This window comes from Dendropsophus ebraccatus, chromosome 7 (assembly GCF_027789765.1).
Source record: "Dendropsophus ebraccatus isolate aDenEbr1 chromosome 7, aDenEbr1.pat, whole genome shotgun sequence".
In the NCBI taxonomy this organism is placed as follows: domain Eukaryota; kingdom Metazoa; phylum Chordata; class Amphibia; order Anura; family Hylidae; genus Dendropsophus; species Dendropsophus ebraccatus.
In genome coordinates, this window is record NC_091460.1 from 50,074,977 (window position 1) to 50,101,660 (window position 26,684).

Genomic DNA, 26,684 nt, shown 5'->3' on the forward strand with positions numbered 1-26,684 from the left:
ATAGCATTAAAAAAAAAACGCTTATACTCACCTGGGTCTGGCGTCTCCTCTTCCCACTGCAGTGGTCAGAAGAGGCCGCTCTCCCCTTTTCCTGGTGTGCGCGTTCGAGTGACGTCATTTGAGCGCCGAAACCAGAGGCAGAGAGCTTCCTCTTGTAACCAATAGCTCCCTCTCTTTCAGTGCTGCTGCACGGTAACTATGAGCACTTGTTACGAGCCCTCATAGTTACTGTGCAGGGAGTGGTGCAGCTCAGTATACAGGTATACTGAGCTGCAGCAGGGGTCCACACAGCTGGCCTCCGCGGTTCGAGTTCGGACCACGGTCCGCCAGTTAAGGACCCCTGATTTAGGCCCAAGAACTTTAGTATTGTTTGTACTGAAGAACTGAAAAACCCCAATCTTATACATATCTTGTCTACCTTGATATTTCCTTATCAGTATCTGAACTGCTTTGCTGATCACTTGCTGATGGTGAACAGTGTGATAAATTGCTTTTCTTAACCTGTCAAAATACTTAAAACAAACACTTCACTTTGTAATTCAGCTGCCAGTCACTTCCAAACAAAAGTTTGCAGGGCCAACAACCATAATGTTCTATAACTAACATCGGGTGTATGAAGCATATTGGATTTTATACCTTTCTATGTATACATTACATTATTAGTCAATTGTTTTTCTATTTAATCTGTGTAACTTTGTTAATTTCTAATAACTTGGCCAATGAAAGTTAAAAGTTTTTACCTAGCCACAGGGTAGGTGATAATTAGCCGCTAGGACCACCCTCACATTTCCGAGAATAGAGGTGAAATGTTCCCCAAACAAATTGAGTTACAGCGTTTAAACACGACCAGTGCTCCAGTCATCAATAGGAATTATGAATGAGCTCAGCTTATGTTAGGAGTACCCCCTTGTCTTTTATAACGTTTGTGTAACATTGTCTAACCACTGTTTGTTTCACTATTCCATAATATATTGAAAAAGAAAATAGATTGTGATTTCCAAAGCTGGCCATACACATTAAGGGGGAGATTTATGAAAAGGTGTAGATATACACCTGGTGTAAACTGCCTACAGCAACCAATCACAGCTCAGCTTTAAGCTCTGGTAAAATAAAATCTGAGCTGTGATTGGTTGCTGTGGGCAGTTTACACCAGGTGTATATTTACACTCTTTCATAAATCTCCCCCGAAATGTTGCCAGTCCACCAGTATAGGCAAGAGTTATCCGAAATAACATCAATGCCAGTGGCCAAAGAGGTAGGAAGCTGCCCTAAGGAGTCTGGGAAATCATGCATACAGCCTATGGCTGTATCCATGTTTTCCCAGTCTCCCTAGGGCTGCATCCAACTTCATCAGCCACTGGTATTTAAATACTGAATAATAGGACTCGATCTGCACTCATCTCTTATGAGTGGGGCTTCTGAACATTGCTAGGTTCTGATCCTCAAAGAGCTGGAAGCAGCAGGACATTTAACACATGGGCAAAACATTTACTAAACTCTCATACACCCTCATAGTAACATGGTCCAATTTTGTACCTCTGTATTTTAATGTTGTTAAAGCATATAAGTAATATGTTATCCAATGTTTTGTATACTAATTTGCTAAATATAATATGAGGTACATTGTTATTTCTCGGCAGGTGCTAATAAACCTTCATAACCCTAATTATGATAGTGGCGAGCAGCCAAGTTTTAGGACTCATCTCGGTTTAATTCAGGTTCCACTGAAAATCAAGGATATCCCAGAACTGGTGAGTAATAGGGTTATCTTACCACACTTGTATTCTGTAAGTGTCTTTCTCTGCTATTAGAATGGACATAACAATTGGCATTCATTATTCAATTGCGCTGATTTGGTTCTCTGCATCACTGTATAAAGCTGCTTTGCAGCTCGCAGCATGTACTGGCCATGGCTGCAGCACCAACTTAATACCCGATAAAATTAAGTTTTAATTCCCTAGCGTGCAGCAGGCAGAGGCAGGCAGGTAGTCGTTACTGGGCTTTCTGTCTGTCAATCATCCCCGCCAAGTGTGATGACAGGCGGAGAGCGGTGACTACACATGGGCGGGGAGCTGCCCAGATGACTACCTGCCTGCCTCTGCCTGGCGCATGTCCAAGGATACAAACTTAATTTTCTCCTGTATAAAGCGGCAAGCTGCACAGCAGCTTTATGCAGTGATTCAGGGAACCAAATCAGCCCAATTGGGCTGATTGTTTCCCTTTAATGTAGGCAGCAATATACGGTATGGAAATCTGCATCCTATAACTGTAATATTATTTTCTGCAGTATGTTAGTCAATTCAGTAGGGAGAGTTCTGCAAGATTGGCTTGTCATTTTACAGTGTAATCCCACATGTGTAAAAAAAGACTCATTTCTGCTTGTGATAATGGAATTTACTGCACAGAAAGAAAAAAAATAATCTTTCTAATGAGTGTGTTCGGGATATCACATGTGTAAGAAGACATTATAGGGCTCTGTAAAGCTTGCGGTGTTGCCTATGACAGCCTGTCAGATCTTTTCTTATTATATAGGAAATTGAAGCGGGCTGTTTATTTAATTTTTAATACATTATCCCAGCTTTACTTCATGCCGAGATCTTCAAAGGTCATAGACCACAATTATAGCCATTTCTCTTTTATGAGGCACATATAATTCTTATCTGTACTATTAAATTTTACCCTGTGCAAAAACACAACAAACTAAAAAGGAATGGGTAAATGGGTTAAGTCAAATGATGGAGACAACTTATGGCCAAGTAAGAATGAGCTGTATAGGAAACAAGACTCTATATAGGAGATGATACTGCGAGTATGTATTCTCATTAAGAATCCCAGGCAAGGGATCCGCAGTGGATTTCACTGTAAATTTGCAGCGTGAAATCCGCTGCAGATCCGGTATGTGTGTTTCTACCCCTACATAGAATGGGCTGAAACCTGTGGCTCTCTAGCTCTGGCAAAACTACAATTTCCATCATGCTCAAACAACTCACAACAGTTGTAAAACTACAACTCTCGGCTTGCCCAGACTGCAAACGGCTGTTTGGGTGTACCAGCAGTCGTAGTGTTGCGACAGCTGGAAAGTCACAGGTTGAAGACCTCTAGGGGGTAAATAAACTAGCTTTCTGTCTCTATAGACTGATGGATATAAGATTGTGCTGTATATATGTTGCAGTGAAATGATAGAATTCAGTGATTTGATCAAATCCTGGAAAATGATGTAATGGCCAAGCCCTTCCATCATTTCCCTGAAGAAAGTCAGTGATTTGATCAAATCACTGACCCCTTTCAGGGAAATGATGAAATGGATTTTTATAATTTCCCCTGCAACATACCTCCTGCTCCCCGCTTGCTGTGTGATGCTGCTGCTGATGCCTCCTGCTCCCGGCTCTGCTCCCCTGTCTACCTCCTTTCCCTTGTGCTGTGATGATTGCTCCTGCTCCTGGTCTCCAGTCCCGTTTGCTGTGTGATGATTCCTCCTGCTCCCGACTCTGCTCCCCTGTCCACCTCCAGTCCTGTGTGCTGTGTGATGCCGCCTCCGGTCCCGTGTGCTGTGTGATGATTCCTCCTGCTCCCAGCTCTGCTACTCTGTCCGCCTCCAGTCCTGTGTGCTGTGTGATGCTGCCTCCTGCTCCCCACTCTGCTCCCCTGTCCGCCTCCAGTCCCCTGTGCTGTGTGATGATGCCTCCTGCTCCCTGCTCCTGGTCTCCAGTCCCGTTTGCTGTGTGATGATTCCTCCTGCTCCCGACTCTGCTACTCTGTCCGCCTCTGGTCCTGTGTGCTGTGTGATGATGCCTCCTGCTCTCGGCTCTGCTCCCCTATCCGCCTCCTGTCCCGTGTGCTGTGTGATGATGCCTCCTGCTCCCGGATCTGCTCCCCTGTCCACCTCCAGTCCCGTGTTCTGTGTGATGCTGCCTCCTTCTCCCCACTCTGCTACCCTGTCCGCCTCCGGTCCTGTGTGCTGTGTGATGCTGCCTCCTGCACCCAGCTCTGCTACCCTGTCCGCCTCCGATCCAGTGTGCTGTGTGATGCTGCCTCCTGCTCCCAGCTCTGCTACTCTGTCCGCCTCCGGTCCTGTGTGCTGTGTGATGATGCCTCCTGCTCCCGGCTCTGCTCCCCTATCCGCCTCCTGTCCCGTGTGCTGTGTGATGATGCCTCCTGCTCCCGGATCTGCTCCCCTGTCCACCTCCAGTCCCGTGTTCTGTGTGATGCTGCCTCCTTCTCCCCACTCTGCTACCCTGTCCGCCTCCGGTCCTGTGTGCTGTGTGATGCTGCCTCCTGCACCCAGCTCTGCTACCCTGTCCGCCTCCGATCCAGTGTGCTGTGTGATGCTACCCTGTCCGCCTCCGATCCAGTGTGCTGTGTGATGCTGCCTCCTGCTCCCAGCTCTGCTACTCTGTCCGCCTCCGGTCCTGTGTGCTGTGTGATGATGCCTCCTGCTCCCGGCTCTGCTCCCCTATCCGCCTCCTGTCCCGTGTGCTGTGTGATGATGCCTCCTGCTCCCGGCTCTGCTCCCCTATCCGCCTCCTGTCCCGTGTGCTGCGTGATGATGCCTCCTGCTCATCTCCCCTTTCCGCCTCCTGTCCCGTGGGATGTGTGATGCTGCCTCCTGCTACCCGCTCTGCTCCTCTTTCCGCCTCCGGTCCTGTGGGCTGTGTGATGTTGCCTCCTGCTACCCGCTCTGCTCCTCTGTCCGCCTCTGGTCCCGTGGGCTGTGTGATGTTGCCTCCTGCTACCTGCTCTGCTCCCCTGTCCGTCTCCGGTCCCGTGGGCTGTGTGATGTTGCCTCCTGCTACTGGCTCTGCTCCTCTGTCCGCCTCCGGTCCTGTGGGCTGTGTGATGATGCCTCCTGCTCCCAGCTCCGCTCCCCTGTCCGCCGCTGGTCCCGTGGGCTGTGTGATGCTGTCTCCTGCTCCCCTGGCTCTGCTCCTCTGTCCGCCTCCGGTCCTGTGTGCTGTGTGATGCTGCCTCCTGCTCATCTCCCCTGTCTGCCTCTGGTCCCATGTGCTGTGTGATGATGCCTCCTGCTCCCCGCTCATCTCCCCTGTCTGCCTCTGGTCCCATGTGCTGTGTGATGATGCCTCCTAACAAAACACAACAATCACTGAACTCAGGGAGAACAGTGAAAAATTCCAATGGAGTACTCATTTACGAGTCTCCATTGATTGTCCCATACAAAATTTGAATATGCATAAAAGGGGTCCATGGAGCCTCAGTTACAAGTCTCAAAAAACGGGAATAGCCAGATATCCCTCTCTCCAGAGAAGGAAGCCCATTGCCAAGGGGTGCCTCCTAGTGGGGAGAGCACCAAACCACCCTGATTCGTAGTCCCTGTGCTGTGTGATGATGCCTCCTACTCCCTGCTCATCTCCCCTGTCCGCCTCCAGTCCTAATTGCTGCGTGATGATGACTCCTGCTCCCTAAAAATTACCAGCTTAGCTACTTGTGTCAGCTATCCGTTTCCTTTGTTAATTAGTTTCGAATAAATAATTTTCTTTCAATGACTATTGTCGTGTTACTTAATAAATATAGAGCCGGGCGACTCCTGACTCGTTCATTCCATCATTTCTTCCTGGAAATGATTGAAGGGCTCGGCCATTCCATCATTTCCTGGGATTTGATTAACCCTTTAAGGACATGGCCCATTTTCGTTTTTACGTTTTCGGTTTTTCCTCCTTGTGTTTAAAAGGTCATAGCACTTGCATTTTTCCACCTAGAAACCCACATGAGCCCTTATTTTTTGCGTCACTAATTGTACTTTGCAATTACAGGCTGAATTTTTGCATAAAGTACACTGCGAAACCAGAAAAAAATTCAAAGTGTGGTGAAATTGAAAAAAAAAACGCATTTCTTTTATTTGGGGGAAATGTGTTTTTACGCCATTCACCCTGGGGTAAAACTGACTTGTTATGCATGTTCCTCAAGTCGTTACGATTAAAACGATATATAACATGTATAACTTATATTGTATCTGATGGCCTGTAAAAAATTCAAACCGTTGTTAACCAATATACGTTCCTTAAAATCGCTCCATTCCCAGGCTTATAGCGCTTTTATCCTTTGGTCTATGGGGCTGTGCGAGGTGTCATTTTTTGCGCCATGATGTGATCTTTCTATCGGTACCTTGATTGCCCATATACGTCTTTTTGATCGCTTTTTATTACATTTTTTCTGGATTTGATGCGACCAAAAATGCGCAATTTTGCACTTTGGGATTTTTTTGCGCTGACGCCGTTTACCGTACGAGATCAGGAATGTGATTAATTAATAGTTCGGGCGATTACGCACGCGGCGATAGCAAACATGTTTATTTATTTATTTATTTGTTTACTTTTATTTAAAACCTGGGAAAAGGGGGGTGATTCAGACTTTTATTAGGGGAGGGGGCTTTTTACTATTAACAACACTTTATTTTTTTTTTTTACACATATACTAGAAGCTCCCCTGGGGGACTTCTAGTATATACACTTGGATCTCTCATTGAGATCTCTGCAGCATAGATATGCTGCAGAGATCCATGAGATCGGCACTCGTTTGCTTTCGGCTGCTGTAGCCGGAAACAAACGAGTGCCGAGCCGAGGACGGCGCCATCTTGGACGCGTCCCCGGCCGGCATCAATAACGGAGATCGCTCCTCCGGGACAACGTCCCGGAGGAGCGATCTCCCCCACTAGACACCAGGGAAACGTTGCCTCCGGTAATCGGAGGCAGCTGTCAACTTTGACAGCTGCCTCCGATTAGCTAATTAGCGGGCACGGCGATCAGACCGTGCCCGCTAATAGCGGCGGTCCCGGGCTACACGCGGCACCCGGGATCGCGGCACTTCAAAGCGGGGCCGCCGCGCGGCCCCGCTTTGAAGTGCAAGTGAGGACATAGGACGTACCGGTACGTCCTATGTCCTTAAGAGGTTAAAGGGGTAGTGCGGAGCTAAAGAATTATTCACCGAATAACACACATTACAAAGTTATACAACTTTGTAATGTATGTTATGTCTGTGAATAGCCCCCTTCCCCGTGTCCCACCACCCCCACCCGTGTACCCGGAAGTGTGTGGTGCATTATACATTACCTGATTCATGTCGAGGGCCGTCCGCCATTTTGTGCCAAACGTCATCTTCGGACGGACGGCCGAATCCCTGCCGCCCGTCCCCCCTCCGCCGCGTCACAACTGTGCTCAGTCGCGATTGGCTGAGCACAGTTATGCTCAGCCAATCGCGGCTGAACATCGGATGACGCTGCAGAGGGTGGCCGGCATTCGGAACAGACGGAGCTGTTCGCCGGCCGGCCGAAGAAGACGTCACTGAATGAAGATCGGAGACGGTGTCGGCACGTGACAGGTGAGTATAGCTCACCACACTTTTGGGTACACGGGTGGGGGTGGTGGGACATGGGAAGGGGGCTATTCACAGACATAACATACATTACAAAGTTGTATAACTTTGTAATGTGTGTTATTCTGTGAATAATTCTTAACCGCCGCACTACCCCTTTAAATCACTAGTGATTTGATCAAATTCCTGATTCTATTATTTCACTGCAACATATAGACTCAGTGATACAACTGGGGTCCTATGCTGAAGTAAATGGGGCTGAGATACAATACCTTATATATCCTTTGGACAGGTGTGGCAGTTCTTTTGGAGTAGCCTTTTTTGTACTTCTATCTGACAACTTTAAAGCAAATTTGCCCCCAACCCCCGGTGATATTCGTTAGCTTTTCTCAATCCATGCCTTGTCCGAGGGTCTATCTGTCTCCTGAAGCCGGTGTTTAAATAAAAAAACTTATTTTATTTAGGCGGTGTGGCTCAGTGATGTGTCAAAGTGGTGGGGCCTAGACAGACTTATACTCACTGTAGACAATTATGGCTGTGAAAGTATAGCTTTCTTGTTTTACTGAGTTAACAAACATGATGAGACCTAATAGGACATTACTCCCACATTACTCTCAGTTTATCAAAATGAAAAGGATGAGTTCTGGGCTATTGAGTGGTGCTTGGCCTTCTTTTTAACAACATAAAAGTAGCAATTTCAGGTTTTGTTGGAAATATGTTCAAACTGCACATAAGAAGTTAAACAACACGTTTTAATTATAAGTATATGTATACTTATCCTTAGGACAAGCAATAACTACTAGTGCTTTGGTGTTTCCATACTTTTCATGTGATTTTTTATTTATGAAGTTGTTTTTAATGACAGTTACAGTACACTTTAATACAGTGCTGGAAAGTAAGTTAATAAATTACTGACTTATTATGTTATACTTTGTTTAACAGCAGGAATTTTTCAGAGAATTGAGCCTAAATACAGGGCAACTTGGTGTGGATGACTCTACCCCGGTACCTCCAGGTAAGCAAGCATCATGTACCTGTCTTGCTTCAAATGGATCATCTAGTATTCAATGACTGGTGACATTTGCTGATAGTTTGTTTCCTTTAAAGAGGAAGTCCCAAGAAAATGAAAAACGTCAGGCAGACAGGAAGGTGCGAGAAAATAATAAGTAAATTCACCCTCTCCTCGTGCCCCTGTTTAGCTCCCAGGCCGCATTGACTGCTGCCAGCTGTCATCTTCAGCTGGAAACCGGGTACGTCACGTACCTAGCTCTTCCAGCTGTGACTTCATGGACCAGTTGAGCAATTGCCCTGTTGTCCCGCCTTAGTTACTGATTGGCTGAGCAGGCAAGCACTCATCTGGGTACACAACATTGCAGGTAGTAGAGCTGCTGGACACAGGTGGCTGTCAACAGGACCCCTGAATGGAGCTATAGGGCACGAGGCAAATTGTTTACTATTTTCTAATTCCCCCCCCCCCCCCCGCCTGTCTGCATTTTTTCACTTTGGTGGGACTTCTCTTTTACTATCATTTTCCTAAGTTGCATACAACACTATAGAGCAGGGTTTTATGCAGCATAATGAATTTTTGCTAATCCATGCAAAGCAGACCTATTTTTTACACTTTTATAATTGTTTATTATAAACTGACACCATGAGAAGATTTTTTAAGTAAAATATTTCAGCAGAATACCCTTTTAAGGATAAAAACCACAAAGTATAGTTACCTTCAGCCACCTCAAGGGAAAGTTTACTGTGCATGGGTTTATACAGCTCACAATCCTATACAAGGGATTTGGAGCTCTGTCAGCACAATGGTTACCTAACTCTTGATTGTACAGAATTTAGTTGGTGTTATGATTACTATACAAAGATCTTGCATTTCAAGTCTAGTTTGGTTTACAAATTGGTTTCAAATATGACCATACATATAGAAGGCCAAATTGATGGATTGTTGACAGACTACCGCTGTGCTCAGCAGATCACCTCATATGCCTTAGTGGCTCTTGTTTATATTTCTGAAATATTTACTAGCAATCCTTTTATTTTTGAGATGCAAAAAGAAAAGCAGAGTATTTTAGCATCACGAAAATCTTCTTTTTCAGTCATAAATCACTTTTATGGCGGAGCCAATTTTCGTTTTTGCGTTTTCGTTTTTTCCTCCTTGTGTTTAAAAGGCCATAGCACTTGGATTTTTCCACCGTGAAACCCACATGATCCCTTATTTTTTGCGTCACTAATTGTACTTTGCAATGACAGGCTGAATTTTTGCATAAAGTACTCTGCGAAACCAGGAAAAAATTCAATGTCTGGTGAAATTGAACAAAAAAATGCATTTCTTTTATTTGGGGGGTATTTTGTTTTTACGCCATTCGCCCTGGGGTAAAACTGACTTGTTATATATGCTCCTCAAGTCGTTACGATTACAACGATATATAACATGTATAACTTTTATTGTATCTGATGGCCTGTAAAAAATTCAAACCATTGTTAACAAATATATGTTTCTTAAAATCGCTCCATTCCCAGGTTTATAACGCTTTTATCCTTTGGTCTATGGGGCTGTGTGAGGTGTCATTTTTTTGCACCATGATGTGTTCTTTCTATCGGTACCTTGATTGCGCATATACAACTTTTTGATCACTTTTTATAAATTTTTTTCTGGATTTGATGCGACCAAAAATGCGCAATTTTGCACTTTGGGATCTTTTTGCGCTTACGCCGTTTACCGTGCGAGATCAGGAATGTGATTAATTAATAGTTCGGGCGATTGCGCACGCGGCGATAGCAAACATGTTTGTTTATTTATTTATTTACTTTTATTTAAAACATGGGAAAAGGGGGGGTGATTCAAACTTTTATTAGGGGAGGGGGCTTTTTACTAATGAGAACATTTTTTTTTTTTTTTTTTTTTTTTTTACACTTATACTAGAAGCCCCCCTGGGGGACTTCTAGTATATACTCACTGATCTCTCATTGAGATCTTTGCTGTATACTTATACAGCAAAGATCAATGAGATCGGCACTCGTTTGCTTTCGGCTGCAGCCGAAAACAAACGAGTGCCGAGCCGGGATCAGCGCCATCTTGCCGGAGACCCCAGCCGGCACCAGACACGGAGATCACTTCTCCGGGACAACGTCCCGGGGGCGGGGGGGGTGATCTCCGCCACTAGACACCAGGGAAGAGCTGCAGAAGGTAATCGGATGCAGCTGTCAACTTTGACAGCTGCATCTGATTACCTTATTAGCAGGCATGACAATCAGACCGTGCCCACTAATAGCAGTGGTCCCGGGCTACACGCGGTCCCGGGATCGCGGCGGTTCAGAGGGGGCCCCGCTCTGAACACCTCTTGCTGACGCATGACATACGGGTACGTCATGTGTCCTTAAGTGTATGTGTATATATATATATATCTCAAAAGTTGAAATATTAAATCAAGTTGTATGGTAAACATATATTTTTTTCAGATTTTAGTAGGGTTTATCTTCCATGTCACTACCTTATTTTAAAAGTCCTTAGATCTTAAGGCCATATTACAATGAACAAATATTAGTATTCAGTGTAATAGCACATGCTAATAGGCAACAATCAGCCGATCGTTTCTTTATGTACTGTAGTCACACTGTTCTCAGTAGGTGATAGGTGGAGAAGTAGAAGTCCGGACATCTTTTTTTTCCACAAGTAGAGGGGAGGAAAAAAGACATAACATGCTGTAACCTCCCCAGTTCCAGCACTGGTGGCCGGATACTGCCAATCTGGTCCCCGGATGTTTCCTGGTTTTAGTGGGGGCCTGGGTCGTGATGTGTCAGGTGCGCTTAGCCAGTCAGCTGCCATAGCAGAGTCCGGCTTTGGCTGCTGACTGGCTGAGTGGACCTGACACGTGCACATCCCTGTAAGGTACTATATGAGCAAAAATATAAGAACAAATAGTAGCACAGCAAGGAAAGCGTTACAGTAGTCAATGAATATCTGCAAGATGAGAGGGCAGCCTTGATTTAACTTTCAGGGGCAGTGAGGATAATTTGTAGGATGGAGACAGGCATGCTTTCTTGCATGTAGCAGTATCTAAGTCTGCCCCTTCTTCCTGTGTTTTGTCTTTGTCTGTAACTAGAGGCAGAATTCCCTGAAAAACAGGCAGACAGCAGATTGCAGAGAAGTTCGACACCTTGTGGTCAAACCAAGCTTCTTATTAAGTGTAAATTGATACTGGCCTAAGATTTCTGGCGGCTGAATAAAATATAAAAGGAGAAAATTTTGGTAGTGCTGATTAAATGTGTTAATGTATATATGAATGCTTCATATTTCTATTTGAGAATAGTGCTTTTACTTTCACTAGTTGTATTTAAGAGGCTCACAATTGGGCACATAAGTCCTATCTTGTACTTGCTACCCTCTTATTAATCTCACAAGACAAACAGATAATACAGTCACCTCTGTTATTTAATGTATAGTGATTGCTTACATTCTTTATTGACTCTTTGTGGCAGTGAATAAGATAGTTACTAATCAGTCTTCATGGTCTTATCTGTAGAATTATTCGAGAATGAACACTTCCAACTTGGGAAAAAAGGTAAATGTAAAGGTTACTTTCTCAAATCCTATCTTAAAGAAGGCTTCTCCAACCTGGCTCCAGCATGTTGGCCTATATTGGAGACAGGATAACAGTATGTGCTCCCGTGCATTATTGGTGCAGAAGAATGGGCAAACATGCATAGGAATATTTTATTATTTTTTTTTTAGCATTGTGTGTATAGAAGTCCAGTTTTGTGCTCATCTATCAGCGTTGCTTGGTGCAGGAACAAAACATTTCTTCTTTATGTTCACTGAATTCAGATGCCTTCACTGCAGTAAAATTATAGGATCGGCTTCTTTAATTCCTATTCTGTTGAGTTAATGCACATTTCCTGGGGTGAAGATTAGTTTTTTTATGCTGGCTGACACGTTTTCAGATAATCTTCTAATTGCTGCCTAATAAACCTTCATATCCTCTTTTCCTTTACTGTCAGGGTGTTCTCTGCTTAAAGTAAAAGTGACATTTCCATTACTGCAGCCATGTTTTTGATATCTGCTCATAGAGGTCTCATCCTGATGTCACAGAACAGGCTAAGAAATAAAGAAAAAAATAATTGCCTGTCTTAGTGTGTTTTCATGTTGAATCCTTTAATCTGCTAAGTCTTTATTTTAAAATGATTAGCTTTTTCTGCAAAAAATAGCAGAACTCTTCTCAATTGGTTTTGTCTGATATTGCAACTCGCCCCCTCATTAACATTAGCTACAGTGCTGTGTGGACAATAGTATTGTTAATAGTAACTAATAGCACATATCCCATATTCACACCCCCAATAATGCTGTCAGCAATACAGTATAGATCAGTGCTTGCCAACCTTTTCTACCTCGGGGCACCCCTTGGAAAAAAAACTAGCTCGGGGCACCCCTACTAAATAATGTTCTACAAAATAAGAAAACCGTCATACAGTGACTCACAGGTGACGTCTTCTTTGATCTGAGGCATCACTTTCCCTTTCCCTCTTAATCCGGCCCGGACCGCCATGATGATTTCTTCTAGCTACGTTTCATCTCTTCAGAACCTGGGAGACAAACAATTTAGGCTCTGCACATTTCTAGCAACTTCCTTTCCTTTCTGCCTCCTATAGGCTCCCAAAGTAACTGCGCTGTTTGGTGTTATGTGCAGTAAAGCGAGTAGGAATGGGGGATGCCCCCTGTATGTAGGATTCACTGCTGAGCCTCCATGAACTAATAATGCCCCCAGAGGTGCCCCCATGAACTAATAATGCCCCCAGAGGTGCCCCCATGAACTATTAATGCCTTCAGAGGTGCCCCCATGAACTAATAATGCCCCTAGAGGTGCCCCCATGAGCTAATAATGCCCCCAGAGGTGCCCCCATGAACTAATAATGCCCCCAGAGGTGCCCCCATGAACTAATAATGCCCCCAGAGGTGCCCCCATGAACTAATAATGCCCCCAGAGGTGTCCTTCATGAACTAATAATGCCCCCAGAGGTGTCCTTCATGAACTAATAATGCACCCAGAGGTGTCCCCCATGAACTATTAGTGCCCCCCATGAACTTATAATGCCCCGAGAGGTGCCCCTAAAAAAAGAAACATCCTACTCACCTAATCCGCGCTGTGTGGCTGCAGGGAGCAGCTCTCCTTCCTCTTCTGGCTCCATCTTGCGAGCCGCAGGGACGGGACCTCCGGCAGGCATGATGACGTCACATCATCACGCTTGCCGGAGAGGTCACGTCCCGGAGTCCCATAGGCTGCAGGTCTGAAGTGCCGGCGGCCTATGAGAGTCAATGTAGGAGCAGGAGGCTGACACTTCCTGCTCCTACATTCTGCTCACTTTAATGTTCCGCCCGCTTATAGTGCGGGCGGAACATCAAAGTGATTTGTGCGGCCGCAGCTTCTCGGGATGCTAAAAGAGAAATTTCCCACCGGGATCCCGCGACACCCCTGGCGGGTTCTCCCGGCATCCCGGTTGGGAAACGCTGGTATAGATAGACAAATGCCAATAAGTGGCTGGTGGGCAGAGAAAGCTGATCCTCATGAATATTGAGGACTACTGAGCACATGAGTGCTTGTTATTCAAGGAGATATTTCAAAATCAGCTGCACAGTACAATGTAAGTGATACATCATTTTGTTCAGCTGCTCTGTCATTAGTTTATGAAACCCTCAGACAAGCTTTACCACTAAAATCTTTTATCATATATACATAGAAAAGGTGATAAATGTATGTTCATTTGAGGCTTACAACTACCATTAATTTTTATTTTTATGGTACTGATAAAGATTGCTATACTCAGTCTTTGTCAGTCCCATAGTTGTGAGAGTGGACTGTTGGTAATGCAAGCGCACTGCTGTTCTGTTCACAAGGGACACTCAGGAACTACTGCTGGGTGTCCTAGTGGTGGGACCTCCAATGATTACATATTTGTCACCAATCCCTTTAAAAGGTTTCTTTTACATTCAGAATAGGTTTTAAAACCCTCTACATTAGATTTTATTATTTTTAATGTTGTATATATAGACTATTACGTAACACCACTTCTTCTTTCAGTTCTAGCGGAACATGACAGTGCAGCTGCTCAGCAGTATGTGCGGCAGGGATGCCCAACAGCTCTTCGGGCAGATCTATGGGCACTCATTTTAAACATCTCTGACCAGCCTGAGGTATGTGATACAACGTTTGTCATGTTTTTTTTTAAATATTAACAGTTGGATTCGGCTTTTTTAACTGCAGTATATCATGAAGGAAAATATCCTGCCTTAGAGGGGATATCCAGCCTTTAGAAATTAATGGCCTGTTCACAAAAAGTACAGCGTTTGCAAGTACAAAGCAGCCTGCAGCCAATGTAAACACTTAAGAGGCTGGAGCACCACAACAACTCCCAGCACCCCGCCAATCTAACATTAATGGCCTATCCTAGAAATAAATGAGAAGTGTAACCCTGCCCACGCTTTTTGTCACTCTGCAGGGTATCTAGCATGATTGTAAAACAAACAGTTTTGTAAAAATACTGCAAAGAATACATGTATTTAATTCTAATTTGTACCAATTTGGCTATCTGATAGCCGAGGGGACAGTGGTTAAAGGGGTAGTCTCACCACTAACGTGCCCTTTTAGCATTCAAATATTGATTTTTTTTTTTTTGCTATGTTCTTCCTTCAGTTCGCCACTGCTTGTACACCACTACCGTGCTGCGATAATGTCCCTTACATTAGACACATGACATAGAAGCTAATCACTCTCTACAAGCTCTCCTTACTTATATGACTACTAAGGTCAGTGATAGCTGCATTGTCATTTGTACAATGTAAATGATGTCATCATAGCACTTCCAATGGAGGACCTAGGACACAAAGCAATGTTTACTAGCTGGATATTCTGGTTTGGTAAAAGTAACGAAAGGGATTTTTATTTATTTATGGCATATATCTAGATCAAGGAAAATATTATTATGAAATCACTTAAAGGAGAAGTCCATAGAAAATTTTTATTAAAGTATTGTATTGCCCCCCAAAAGTTATACAAGTCACCAATATACACTGATTATGGGAAATGCTTATAAAGTGCTTTTTTTTCCCTGCACTTACTACTGCATCAAGGCTTCACTTCCTGGATAAAATGGGGATGTCACAACCTGACTCCCAGAGCTGTGCGGGCTGTGGCTGCTGGAGAGGATAATGGCAGGGGGACACTGAGGGACTCAGGGCACTGGAGGGTCACTGAGTATCCCCCTGCCATCATCCTCTCTGGCAGCCACAGCCCGCACAGCTCTGGGAGTCGGGTCGTGACATCACCATTTTATCCAGGAAGTGAAGCCTTGATGTAGTAGTAAGTGCAGGGAAAAAAGCACTTTATAAGCACTTCCCGTAATAAGTGTATATTGGTGATTTGTATAACTTTGGGGGCAATACAATACTTAAATAAAAATTTTCACCGGACTTCTCCTTTAATGTTGAGTGAAAACAGCCTGGGGTTGTTAGATTTAGTTGAAACAATAGAAAGTATTACAAAAATCCTCAAGATGGAAATCCAACAAAAGAATGAGGCTGAAGATGTTGGTTGTTCTCAGTTACTGGTTTGTAAAATATGGAAAGGAAAACAAACAGACCAAAAAGTGTCAGGATATCTTGGAAATAGAAAATGCACAACAAAATAAAAGGGGCAGAAAAAAAACAATCAATGTTTATGGCAGAACTATAAGAAATTGGCTGAATGTAATGGATTTAACATCTTAAAGAGGTACTCCGGATAAGAAAAACTTGTTTTCTATTAAAAGTAGATTTAAAGTTATATTCATGTGTCTATATAATGTATTACTGTATCTGTATGGTTCTGCCGCACTGGTAGCTGATAAAAATCCAGGAAGTGAAAAAAATGGCCCCTGTGCCAATTCACATTGTCTCCTGCTCCTTCTGCTCTCCCACCTTAGGAGACAAATCTTCCATGCCTCTGTCTCCCATTGTGTGTGTTTGCTGAGATCAGGCTGATGATGCAGACAGGAGGCTTGGCTGAATAACCCAATCCCCTGAGGGATTCACCATCTCAGACCAGCAAGAAGCAGGTGCAGCACTAATTTTACTGATTCTGATGGGTGGGGGCTGTGATGATCAGTTGAGGGAAAGCATTGCATTCTAGGAAATGCTAAACCAGGAAGGACAAAAAAAACAGAACTGGGATAGACAGGTAAGTAATGCTATATGCTTCTGCAGAAGTTTCATTTTTTTTTTACCTCTGCCCGGAGTTTCCCTTTAAGGACATATGCCGTACCTGTACGGTATATGTCCGCAAGAGAAGTTCAGAGGGGGGCTGCGCCGCGACCCCGCTCTGGACTGCCGCAATCCCGACTGCTATCTGCAGCACGGGACCGCGGCTATTAGCGGGAGCGGGCCGATCGCCACTCCCGCTAATTAAGACCGTTAGATGTAGCTGTCAAAAATGACAGCTACATCTAACAGTCTTATTTGCAGCCCGTCCCTGGTGTCTACTGGCGGGATCCCCCTTCGCGATGCGATCACGAAGGGGGGATCCCTTGGTCTTACCGAGCTAGGCCTCAGTGTCGGAATGACGCTGATCCCGGGTTGGTATTCTATTGCAATGGTCTGCAGCAGACCATAGCAATAGAGCACCGATCTGGATCGGTGCTGTGTTATAAAGCTACACTGATCTCTATGAGAGATCAGTGTAGTTGTATTAGAAGTCCCCCAGGGGGATTTCTAATTCATGTATAAGTTAAAAAAAAGTGTCTTTATTAATTAAAAAAAAAAAAAAAACCTCCCCTAATAAAAGTCTGAATCACTCCCCTTTTCCCATTTTATAACTAAAAATAAATAAATATGTTTGGTATCGACGTGTGCGTAATCGCGTGAACTATTTATCACATTCCTGATGTCGCATGGTAAACAGCGTAAGCGCAAAGACCCGTCAAAGTGCAAAAACTGTGCATTTTTGGTCGCATCAAATCCAGAAAAATTGTAATGAAAAGCGATCAAAAAGTTGCATATACGCAATCAAGGTACCGATAGAAAGAACACATCATGGCGCAAAAAATGACACCTCAATCAGCCCCATAGAGCAATTTTAGGGAACGTTTTTTTTTTCTGTAGAAGGTTTTTATTTTTTTTAAAAGCCATCAAATAATATAAAAGTTATGCAAGTTGCATATCGTTTTATTCGTACTGACTTGAGGAACATATATAACATGTCATTTTTTCCATAGGCGTAAAAACGAAAAAAAAAAAGAAAAAGAATTTTTTTTTTTTCAATTTCACTGCGCGTATAATTTTTTTTCTGGTTTTGCAGCATATTTTATGCAAAAATTAAGTTGCAAAGTACAATTAGTGACGCCAAAAATTAGGGCTCGTGGGTTTCTAGGTAAAAAAATGCAAGTGCTATGGCCTTTTAAACACAAGGAGGAAAAAACGAAAACGCAAAAACGAAAATTGGCTCTGTCATTAAAGGAGAAGTCCGGCCAAAATAATTTTTTTATATGTTATTAATTATGGAAAGTTATACACATTTCTAATATACACTAATTATGGGAAATGCACATAAAGTGCTATTTTCCTCAATTTAGTAGATCAGGCAGACTTCAGTTTTTCTAAAAATCAGTGACGTCACGAACCGACCCAGAGCAGGGCTGGGTGTAATTCCTATGAAGCGTCCAGCAGGGGTGCAGTGTATGGAGAAATGACATTGTAAGAATAACTATCACAAGTGCCAGCAGCCCCATCCACAGCACATAGGATGGGGCTGCTGGCACTTGTGGTGCAGCTGCCCCCGTGCAAGCAGCCCCTCAGTGAACACCCTAACCACCTAAAGACCCCCAAACTACTCCTATCAGAAGTGCCATCAGCCCTGTCCACGGCGCTTAGGACGGGGCTGGTGGCACATGTATTGCGTCTTCCCCTTGTCTCCCCCCCGAGACAGCAGACCCCAGACCAGCCGCCCACCCCCCCTAAAACCCACAAACTTCACTATTCAGGAGTGCCAGCAGCCCCGTCCACGGCACATATACGGGGCTGCTGACACTTGTAGTGCGGCTCCCGCCTCCGGCGCCATAGCAGACCTCAGACCAGTGCCCCCCCCTCTCCCCGTGCGACAAGCAGACTTCAGACCAGTGATCCCCCGGGGACCCCATAGCTTACCCCTGCACACACCCCGATCTGCACAGAAAGGACATACACATCCACCTGTGCTGCGGCGTCTCCCCGCTCTCTTCTCCCGTACAGCAGCAGCGGGAGAGGAGAGAGAGGCAGAGCGGGGAAACGCAGCAGCACAGGAGGATGTGTATGTCCTCTCTGTGCAGATCGGGGGGCACCCGGGGGAAGGGGGTGTGCAGGGGTAAGCTATGGGGTCCTGCGCACGGGGAGAGGGGGGGCGCTGGTCTGAGGTCTGCTATGGCGCTGGAGCCGGGAGCCGCACTACAAGTGTCAGCAGCCCCGTCCTATGCGCCGTGGACGGGGCTGCTGGCACTTCTGAATAGTGAAGTTTGTGGGTTTTAGGGGGGGGTGGGCGGCTGGTCTGGGGTCTGCTGTCTCGGGGGGGAGACGGGGAAGCCGCAATACATGTGCCACCAGCCCCATCCTAAGCGCCGTGGACGGGGCTGATGGCACTTCTGATAGGAGTAGTTTGGGGGTCTTTAGGTGGTGGGGGTGTTCACTGAGGGGCTGCTTGCACGGGGGCAGCTGCACCACAAGTGCCAGCAGCCCCATCCTATATGGATGGGGCTGCTGGCACTTGTGATAGTTATTCTTACAATGTCATTTCTCCATACACTGCGCCCCTGCTGGACGCTTCATAGGAATTACACCCAGCCCTGCTCTGGGTCGGTTCGTGATGTCACTGGTTTTTAGAAAAACTGAAGTCTGCCTGATCTAATAAATTGAGGGAAATAGCACTTTATGTGCATTTCCCATAATTAGTGTATATTAGAAATGTGTCTAACTTTCCATAATTAATAACATATAAAAAAATAATTTTGGCCGGACTTCTCCTTTAAGAGGTTAAAGGACAGCTCCAGCAATTTTTTTTTAGCTTATTTAACTCACATTACAAAGGTAAATAAAGTATACATACCCAATAACTGTTGGTCCCCGTCCTTTTCTCCCGGGTTTCATCTTGTGAAGATGTCACAGCAGGGGGCTGGCCTGATCTTATTCCTCCTCGCGTCTTCTGCTAAAGTGAATGGGTCAGGAAAAGGCTCCTGGTGCACTCATGCACCAGCAGCCTTTTCATTGGCTGGAGCGCATCACATGGCTTCCAGCTTGCTCAGCCCAGATTGCCTAAGCTTGCTGGAAGCCATGTGATGCGCTCCAGCCAATGAAAAAGCTGCCGGTGCGCAGGTGCATCGGCAGCCTTTTCTCTCCCATTCTCTTAACTTGAACCCAGAAGTGAGGGAGATCGCAGGACGGCATCCGGAGGTGACAGAGATGCAGACGGCGGGCAATTCAAATGGCGATCATCACCGGAGGGATGTTGAGTATGGAGTGTGTGCGTCTGTGTGTTTTTGTTTTTTTTTGTTTGTTTTTTTTATACAGGTCCCGCCAGAGTTGTCCTTTAATATATAAAATAAAACATACAAATAAAAAAAATCAAACTAAACTTGAAGGGGTTGACCAGAAAAAAAAAAAACAAAAAAAAAAAGATTAATTGACCTCTGTTTGTGGACAAGGTCCTCTCCCCCTTTGTACCAATTTGACATTTACTTGATTCAGTTTCATGGGTCTTTTAGCTGTGATTCACATGTTAACCTCTTATATCTACATCTATTCGCATGTGGTTGGGCCTGGTTACTGCAGCTCAGTTCCTTTTCAAGTTAAAGGGCTATTCCAGCGAATAGCTTTTTCCCAGTAATTGAAACACATTACAAAGTTTTATATAACTTTGTAATATGCTTCAATCACCTATCTGCCCCCCTTCCCTATCTTTTCCCCCTTAATCCGCCACCAGGAAGGGAAGTAAACTCATTCTTACCTAATGACTGTTGACCCCAGGCTGCTCTGTGGGAGCCATTTTGTGACAATGACATCATCAAGAGGGAGGCAGGGCTGAGCCCTGTTAAGCCAGCCTCTCTTTATCACATGACACAGGTTGCTCAGCTCTGATTGGCTGAACAAGATGTAAGCCATCTAACAGTTTTACAGAGTCAGTTAGACATCACAGGAGTCCCAGTGCATCATGGTAAAGCCTAAACCAGGAAGTAAAGAAAAAATTAAGCCACCAACTGGAGCTTTAGGGACCTGCAAACAGCGGGAAATTCAAACAGAGACAGACTCAGGAGGGATGGTAAATGTAAAAACTATGTTTATGATTAATTATTTTTTTAATCAGCGCTGGAGTACTCCTTTAAGGAAAATTATGACCCTATTGGCTCACTGGCAACAGGATCATTGGGTGCTGATGGGTTTTCATAGCATCTGAGATCTAATAAAGACCGCCTTGTCTGTCATGTGTGCCAAGGCTTCTCTACCAATCCTTGCCAAACATAATTTGCCTCCAATCTAAAAAAATTATACCTATTTCATATTGCCATACCCATAACAACCTGAACAAAATGATATCATTATTTTTAATCCTGTGGTAATTTGGGTTTGTGGTACACAGCAGGATATGAACAAAACACTTGAGGGTTTTTTTTTTCTGTAGTCTGGTGCATAGTCGTGTTCTCCAGACTGTTTTTAAAGCAAATACATATTGCAGAATGTGGATTTGCATCCTGATTAGTGATGACTCAGAATGACACTAAATGTCAGGTCTCCAGAATCCGTGCCTGCATTTTGCAGTCAGTCCATAAATCCTTTCCTGCAAGATAATCAAAATGTTCTTTTCACATTTATTTTCCACAATACACTCATTTCTCTTTTATAAAATTTAGACCGGGTCGTATCTTTTCCATTAACACATGTTCCTACTTTCTCCACTAACTGTCATCCCACAAATTGATATCTCGGGACTTCTGCCAAAACGTCGGAAAGACCTTAAACTGATGAACATTTCTGCTTTGTGTTTAATTTTGCACTCTATTACCCAAAAACCAGTGCTGAGAATGAAAGGGCACATGACATTTCTCCCATGGTACATCTCTCACTCCAGGAGCCTGTCTCGAACGTTGGATGTTCATAGCGGGAGAACCTCGACTTGTTAATTATTCCAGCAGCCGACTGGTGTAGAATGCCCAGCAGCTCCTACTGCCAATATGTGCTCTTTAGAATATGTCTCTCAGGGCTAATTTAATAATCAGCCGGAACCGATGCTTAACTCTGGCAACTTTTATTGTCATGCTGTTTCTACATTAATTGATCCTCAGAAGGATAACAAGGAGTAATGCAAAGGAAAGAAAGATTAGAACGCAGTTATTCATTTTGATCTGCTCATCATTCAGCCTTGTAATATGCCAGGTGTCTCGTAGAGCAGCATTTGTCAAACTGTGAGTCCGATCTTGGTGGTGAGACACCTTTTTTTTTTTTTTGTATACATTTTCTATTTTACTTGTCTCCTTGTTTTGGTGTTTTATTTTTGTCATTTTCTAAAGCCCATCATAAAGGTCTGCCGACCTATAACAGTCCACTTGTGACAGGTCTAGACAGTCAAACTGTATTCTTTACTGTACTGTACTAAAAATAAACCACAAAACTTTACTGAGGTTTCAGTATTCAAGCCGTAAACAAAAAAAAAAACCAATACATTCACTTTTCTCTTTTGATGTGTGTTATTGCTAATAATTTACGTGACACTTCAGCATGGCCAATTTACATTTAGGCTACGTTCACATCAGCGTTTGACCATCCGGCACCATTCCGTCTACCTTTTTCCGTTTTGGAGTGAGCAAAACAGAAACTGTCGGATCAGTTAAATCCCCATAGATTTCCATGATATATTATGTTGAATCTGATTTTATTAAAGGTTTTATGGAAAAATAGGGTAAAGGAACACGTACAAAATTGTTTCCAATCATAACAAACACCGGTATATTCTACAATCCAGTAGTGCAGCAAAACATAGAAAACAACCAACCTGAAATTTCTGAATTGGTAGAAGCTGGCCTCATCACTATCAGACCTCGCTCCAGTAGGCGAACGCCCAAGGTGGGGCATGGGGCAGAGATGAAGGAAATGAGGAGATGTAGGTATAACACTAGTATTATGAATAACAGTGAGCACATGCCCACAGATGTAGACACGCCACAAGAGGACACAGCAAAGACAAGACAAAAACGAAAAGAAAACAAAAAACCCAAAAAGGGGGAGGGGAGTGGGAAAACAAATACATACATCCACTAATCCTTTCCGGCTGAGGTCAAAGAGTTATAAACCAAGGGAGTCCGGAGACCGCCTCCGGACCTTATCAGAACCAGCAAAGTGGCCCAGGGAGCTCAACGAATTAGCTGTGGAAAATCAGGGGAATCTTTAAACAAGATCCATGCCCTCCACACCTTAGAATAAGCTGTATTGCGATCATGATCTTCCGCAATGAGCTCCTCATATCTACAAATTGCATTAAGCTCCGTCAACCACTCCGTCATAGAGGGACACTCCGGGGTCTTCCAATGTCTGGGAATGACCAAGCGTGCAGCCGTCAAGAAGTGCCTCAAAACGCCCCTCTTAATTGAGGAAATAGAGCCCGGGAGGAGACTTAGCAAGGCACATTGTGGTGTGTTAGCAGTTCGTTTCCCAGAATAAGCCTCGCGCACCTGGAACACTCTATCCCAGAAGGATTTATTCACGGGGCATGCCCACCATATGTGTAAGATTCCCCCGTCCGGAGACCCACACCTCCAAGAAGCTCCAGAGGCAGATGGATACATTTGCTGGATATCAGTAGGGCACCTATACCACCTCGACAGTATTTTAGAGTTCTTCTCCTTTGCGTGTGAGGCCATGGAAAGACCATGAGTAAGAGTACAGATCTTCTGAAGCTGTTCCTCTGAAAAAGTCATGGAGCAGTCTGCTTCCCACTTACTGAAGAAATGGGCCCGACCTGCATTACTGAGTAGTTGGAGAAGCTGATATAGTCTAGAAAAGATCCGTGGCCCTGACTCGTCAGAGAGAACGCAATTGTCAAAATCTGTAAGAGGCCTGGAGAGAGCCGCACTGGACACGAGACCCTGAAAAAAGGATTGAAGTTGACTGCCATTCCAGCCATGAAATTAGAGCATTAGGATGTGTGGATCTAAGTGACTCCAAAGTGGGAAATACCCCCTGAGGAAACACCTGAGCCAAACGCACTCCCGAGGAGCTATCCCACACCAAAAAGGTGCGTCTCGACATTTCAGGCTGGAACCCAGGATTCTCAAACAGCGGGGACATCAAGCCAGGTTGAGAGGAGATGTCATGCCTAGCCACCCAATTGTCCCAAATGCAAAATACATGGGGAGCCAAAAACGGCCAGGAAGTATGATCTCCACGGCCGCCAGGAGATATCAATGGAGCCATAAGAATACACATCTAAAGCAAGAAACCGGTCAAGCACCAACCCTTTTTTATGTCTATTAATGTCGGGCCCCGTGCGGAGAAAGTGAGGATGGGGTGCCAAACCACTCAAAAGAGACAGTCTTTTCATCTAAATACTTATCGAGAAGTGAAAGGAGGTGGCACTCACCATCTTACTGTAATCCAAACTTTTATTCGGACATAGCAGATGCAGACATCAACGGTGTGCAGACGCCAGCAGGTAGCCATAAGAATATTTGAAGGAGCAAGCAACTTCTCCACTGCCACCCACAGCTTTGCCGGTCAGCATGCGCCCAGTCCAGCTGCCTCATGATACAACTGAAGGTCCGGGACACCCGCACCTCCCAGCTGCCTTGGTTTAGATAACGTGTCGCGCCCTAGTCTCGGACGCGATGCTGACCACACAAAGCGTGTAAGAAAAGAAAGCGGACGCATGGGGCACAGTCTGAAACAGGTACAAGAACCTCGGAAGTATGTCCATTTTGAGTACAGCCATACGGCCATGACCCGATCTATAAAAGATTGGCCGGCACCGATCTGAGCCAGGGAAGAACAAAGCAATTGCCAATGCACCCTGTCGAAGGCCTTCTCGGCTTCGACAGAGAGGGGTTTTCGTCCTCTGGGCATGAGCCATCAAAGTGATTATTCGTAAGGTGTTGTCCCTAGCTTCACGCCCAGAGACGAAGCCCACCTGATCTAGATGGATCACGTCGGGGATCACCGTCCCTAAGCGGTTGGCCAGGAGTTTAGAATAAAGCTTAATATCGCAATTAAGCAATGAGATGGGGCGATAACTCACACACACCAAAGGATCTTTGTTTGGCTTGGGCAGGACCACCACGTGAGCCTCTAGGGATTGGCAGGGGAAGGGACATGAAGGCGATATAATATTAAAGGCCTTGAACATCAAAGGCACCAATGTGGATTTAAAGGCCTTGTAAAATGGAGCGGTGAACCCATCTGGCCCGGGGCTCTTACCATTTTTAAGGGAAGAAATAGCCGTCTCAATTTCTGCGGTAGAGAAAGAAGAGTTCAGCAGCTCTATTGCCTCAGAGTCAAGCGTGGGCAGAGCTGTCTCGTTAACATAGTCCCGAATTCTGGCCTCCAAAGCGGAGCTGGGCATATCAGAGTAGGCTCCCTGTATATTATACAGGTCCCTATAGAAGGCCCCAAAAGCATTTGCTATAGCTTGCGGATCATGAATCAAGTCACCGCCTGGGAGGCGCAGAGACGGGACATATGTGGAAGAAGAGTGTGGATGGAGGTATCTAGCTAAAGCTCTCCCACATTTATTGGCCTGTTTGTAGAGATAACTGCGAAACCTCTCCCGTCTCCGATCCGCAGTCAGAGAGATTATATCTTTAATCTGCTCCCTAAGGGAGTTAATCTGGGTCCAGAGGTCCGGAGTAGAAGATGCCTTATGTGACTTAACTGCGGTGTTCAATTGCTCACATATAGATTTAAGTTTAGCGCCTCTTTCCCTCTTAACCCGCGCCCCCTGCTGAATAAAAATGCCCCTAAGAATACACTTGAGAGCTTCCCATTGTAGGGGGGGGGAGGGGTCTGGTCCGACTCATGTGTGGCTATAAATGTGGTTATCGTCCTCTCAACCTCGGCTTTACATACCGTATCCTTCAGTAGGGTCTCATTGAGACGCCAAGTCCATTCGCGCTGCTCTCCACCAGGTATGGCAACAGAAAGGTAGATAGGAGCATGGTCAGACCAAGCCGCTGTTCCTATCGAGGCAGAAGGGTGAGAAAGAAGAGTTAGGTGGGAAATGAAAAACATGTCCAATCTACTATGAGTGTTATGAGCAGGGGAGAAGTAAGTATAGCCCCTATGTTTGGGGTGGAGGATCCTCCACACGTCAACCAAGCGATGGAGGTGGAGCGCTTTAAGTGCCTGAGTTCTAGATGAGCGTGGCACCACCGATCTCCCCGTGGATGTATCCAAAGGGGATCCATGGCCATATTGAAGTCCCCTTCCAGGATAAACACACCTTCCACAAAGTGGTCAGCCTCCAACAAAACATCTCTTGAAACAGACCCTTGGTTAGCATTAGGAACGTAAACATTACCTATGGTGTATTTAGTATTGGCTATTAGAACCTTTAAAAACACAAATCTACCTTCAGGGCTTACCAATGTGTCCAGGACCTGATGCTGTAGAGATTTGTGAAGGGCAATTGAGACACCCCTAGACTTAGAGCCCGGGAAGGAACTGTGTAACCAATAGGGATAGTGAGGAGAATGCATTGTTGGAATGTGGTTAGTTTGAAAATGCGTCTCTTGGAGAAGCAGAACATGCACTCGTTGTCTATGCATGGAGTATGTAACATGAGAGCGCTTCGAGGGTTCATTGATGCAAGCTTCAGCGATAAGAGGGCCATTGCTAGCCACCAAAACCTCAGACGGAGAAGAGAGGACAAACAAGGACACCACAGCACAAGAGGAAGACAATACATGAAGAACAAAACAAAAACTACAAGAAAAGAGGAACGAGAAAGGGAAAAAAAAAGGGGGGGGGGGGATTGCAATAAAGTAAGGAGAGCCAATAGGCTGGCTCTCTCAGCTGCAAGAGAGCTAACCTCTCACAGAAAAGTACTCCCGTTAACTCGGGAACAACGCCTCTGGCGTCAACCTAGATGGGGACCTGTCTAACAATGGGAAGACAGAACCCCCGCCTAGGGGAAACATAAATGCAGTGCAACAATACAGTCATCCAATGAATCATCTAACAGTAGCCGTATGCAGACCTAAAGAATATATGTGGGCCCAACCATGACCACCCCGCCAGTTGGGTATGTCAAACAAACAGACAAATAAACTCCCATGATATATTAGTGTGCTCCGTTTGCCCTAACAGGGCTCCAGATGGCGAC

At 44.9% G+C, this 26,684-nt stretch overlaps 1 protein-coding gene across 2 annotated transcripts in view; it reads left to right on the top strand.

The window, feature by feature from the left end:
- The window catches only part of TBC1D19 (TBC1 domain family member 19), a 107,865-nt gene that overhangs the window by 33,824 nt on the left and 47,357 nt on the right, over positions 1 to 26,684 (top strand). The window contains exons 8-11 of one of the 2 annotated variants that reach the window (XM_069977493.1): positions 1,641 to 1,751; positions 8,272 to 8,341; positions 11,856 to 11,894; positions 14,406 to 14,518. In XM_069977493.1, coding sequence (XP_069833594.1) covers positions 1,641 to 1,751; positions 8,272 to 8,341; positions 11,856 to 11,894; positions 14,406 to 14,518 — 333 coding nt within the window. Of the gene's footprint in view, positions 1 to 1,640; positions 1,752 to 8,268; positions 8,342 to 11,855; positions 11,895 to 14,405; positions 14,519 to 26,684 lie in introns of both variants that reach the window. The other variant, XM_069977492.1, reaches the window with a different exon arrangement.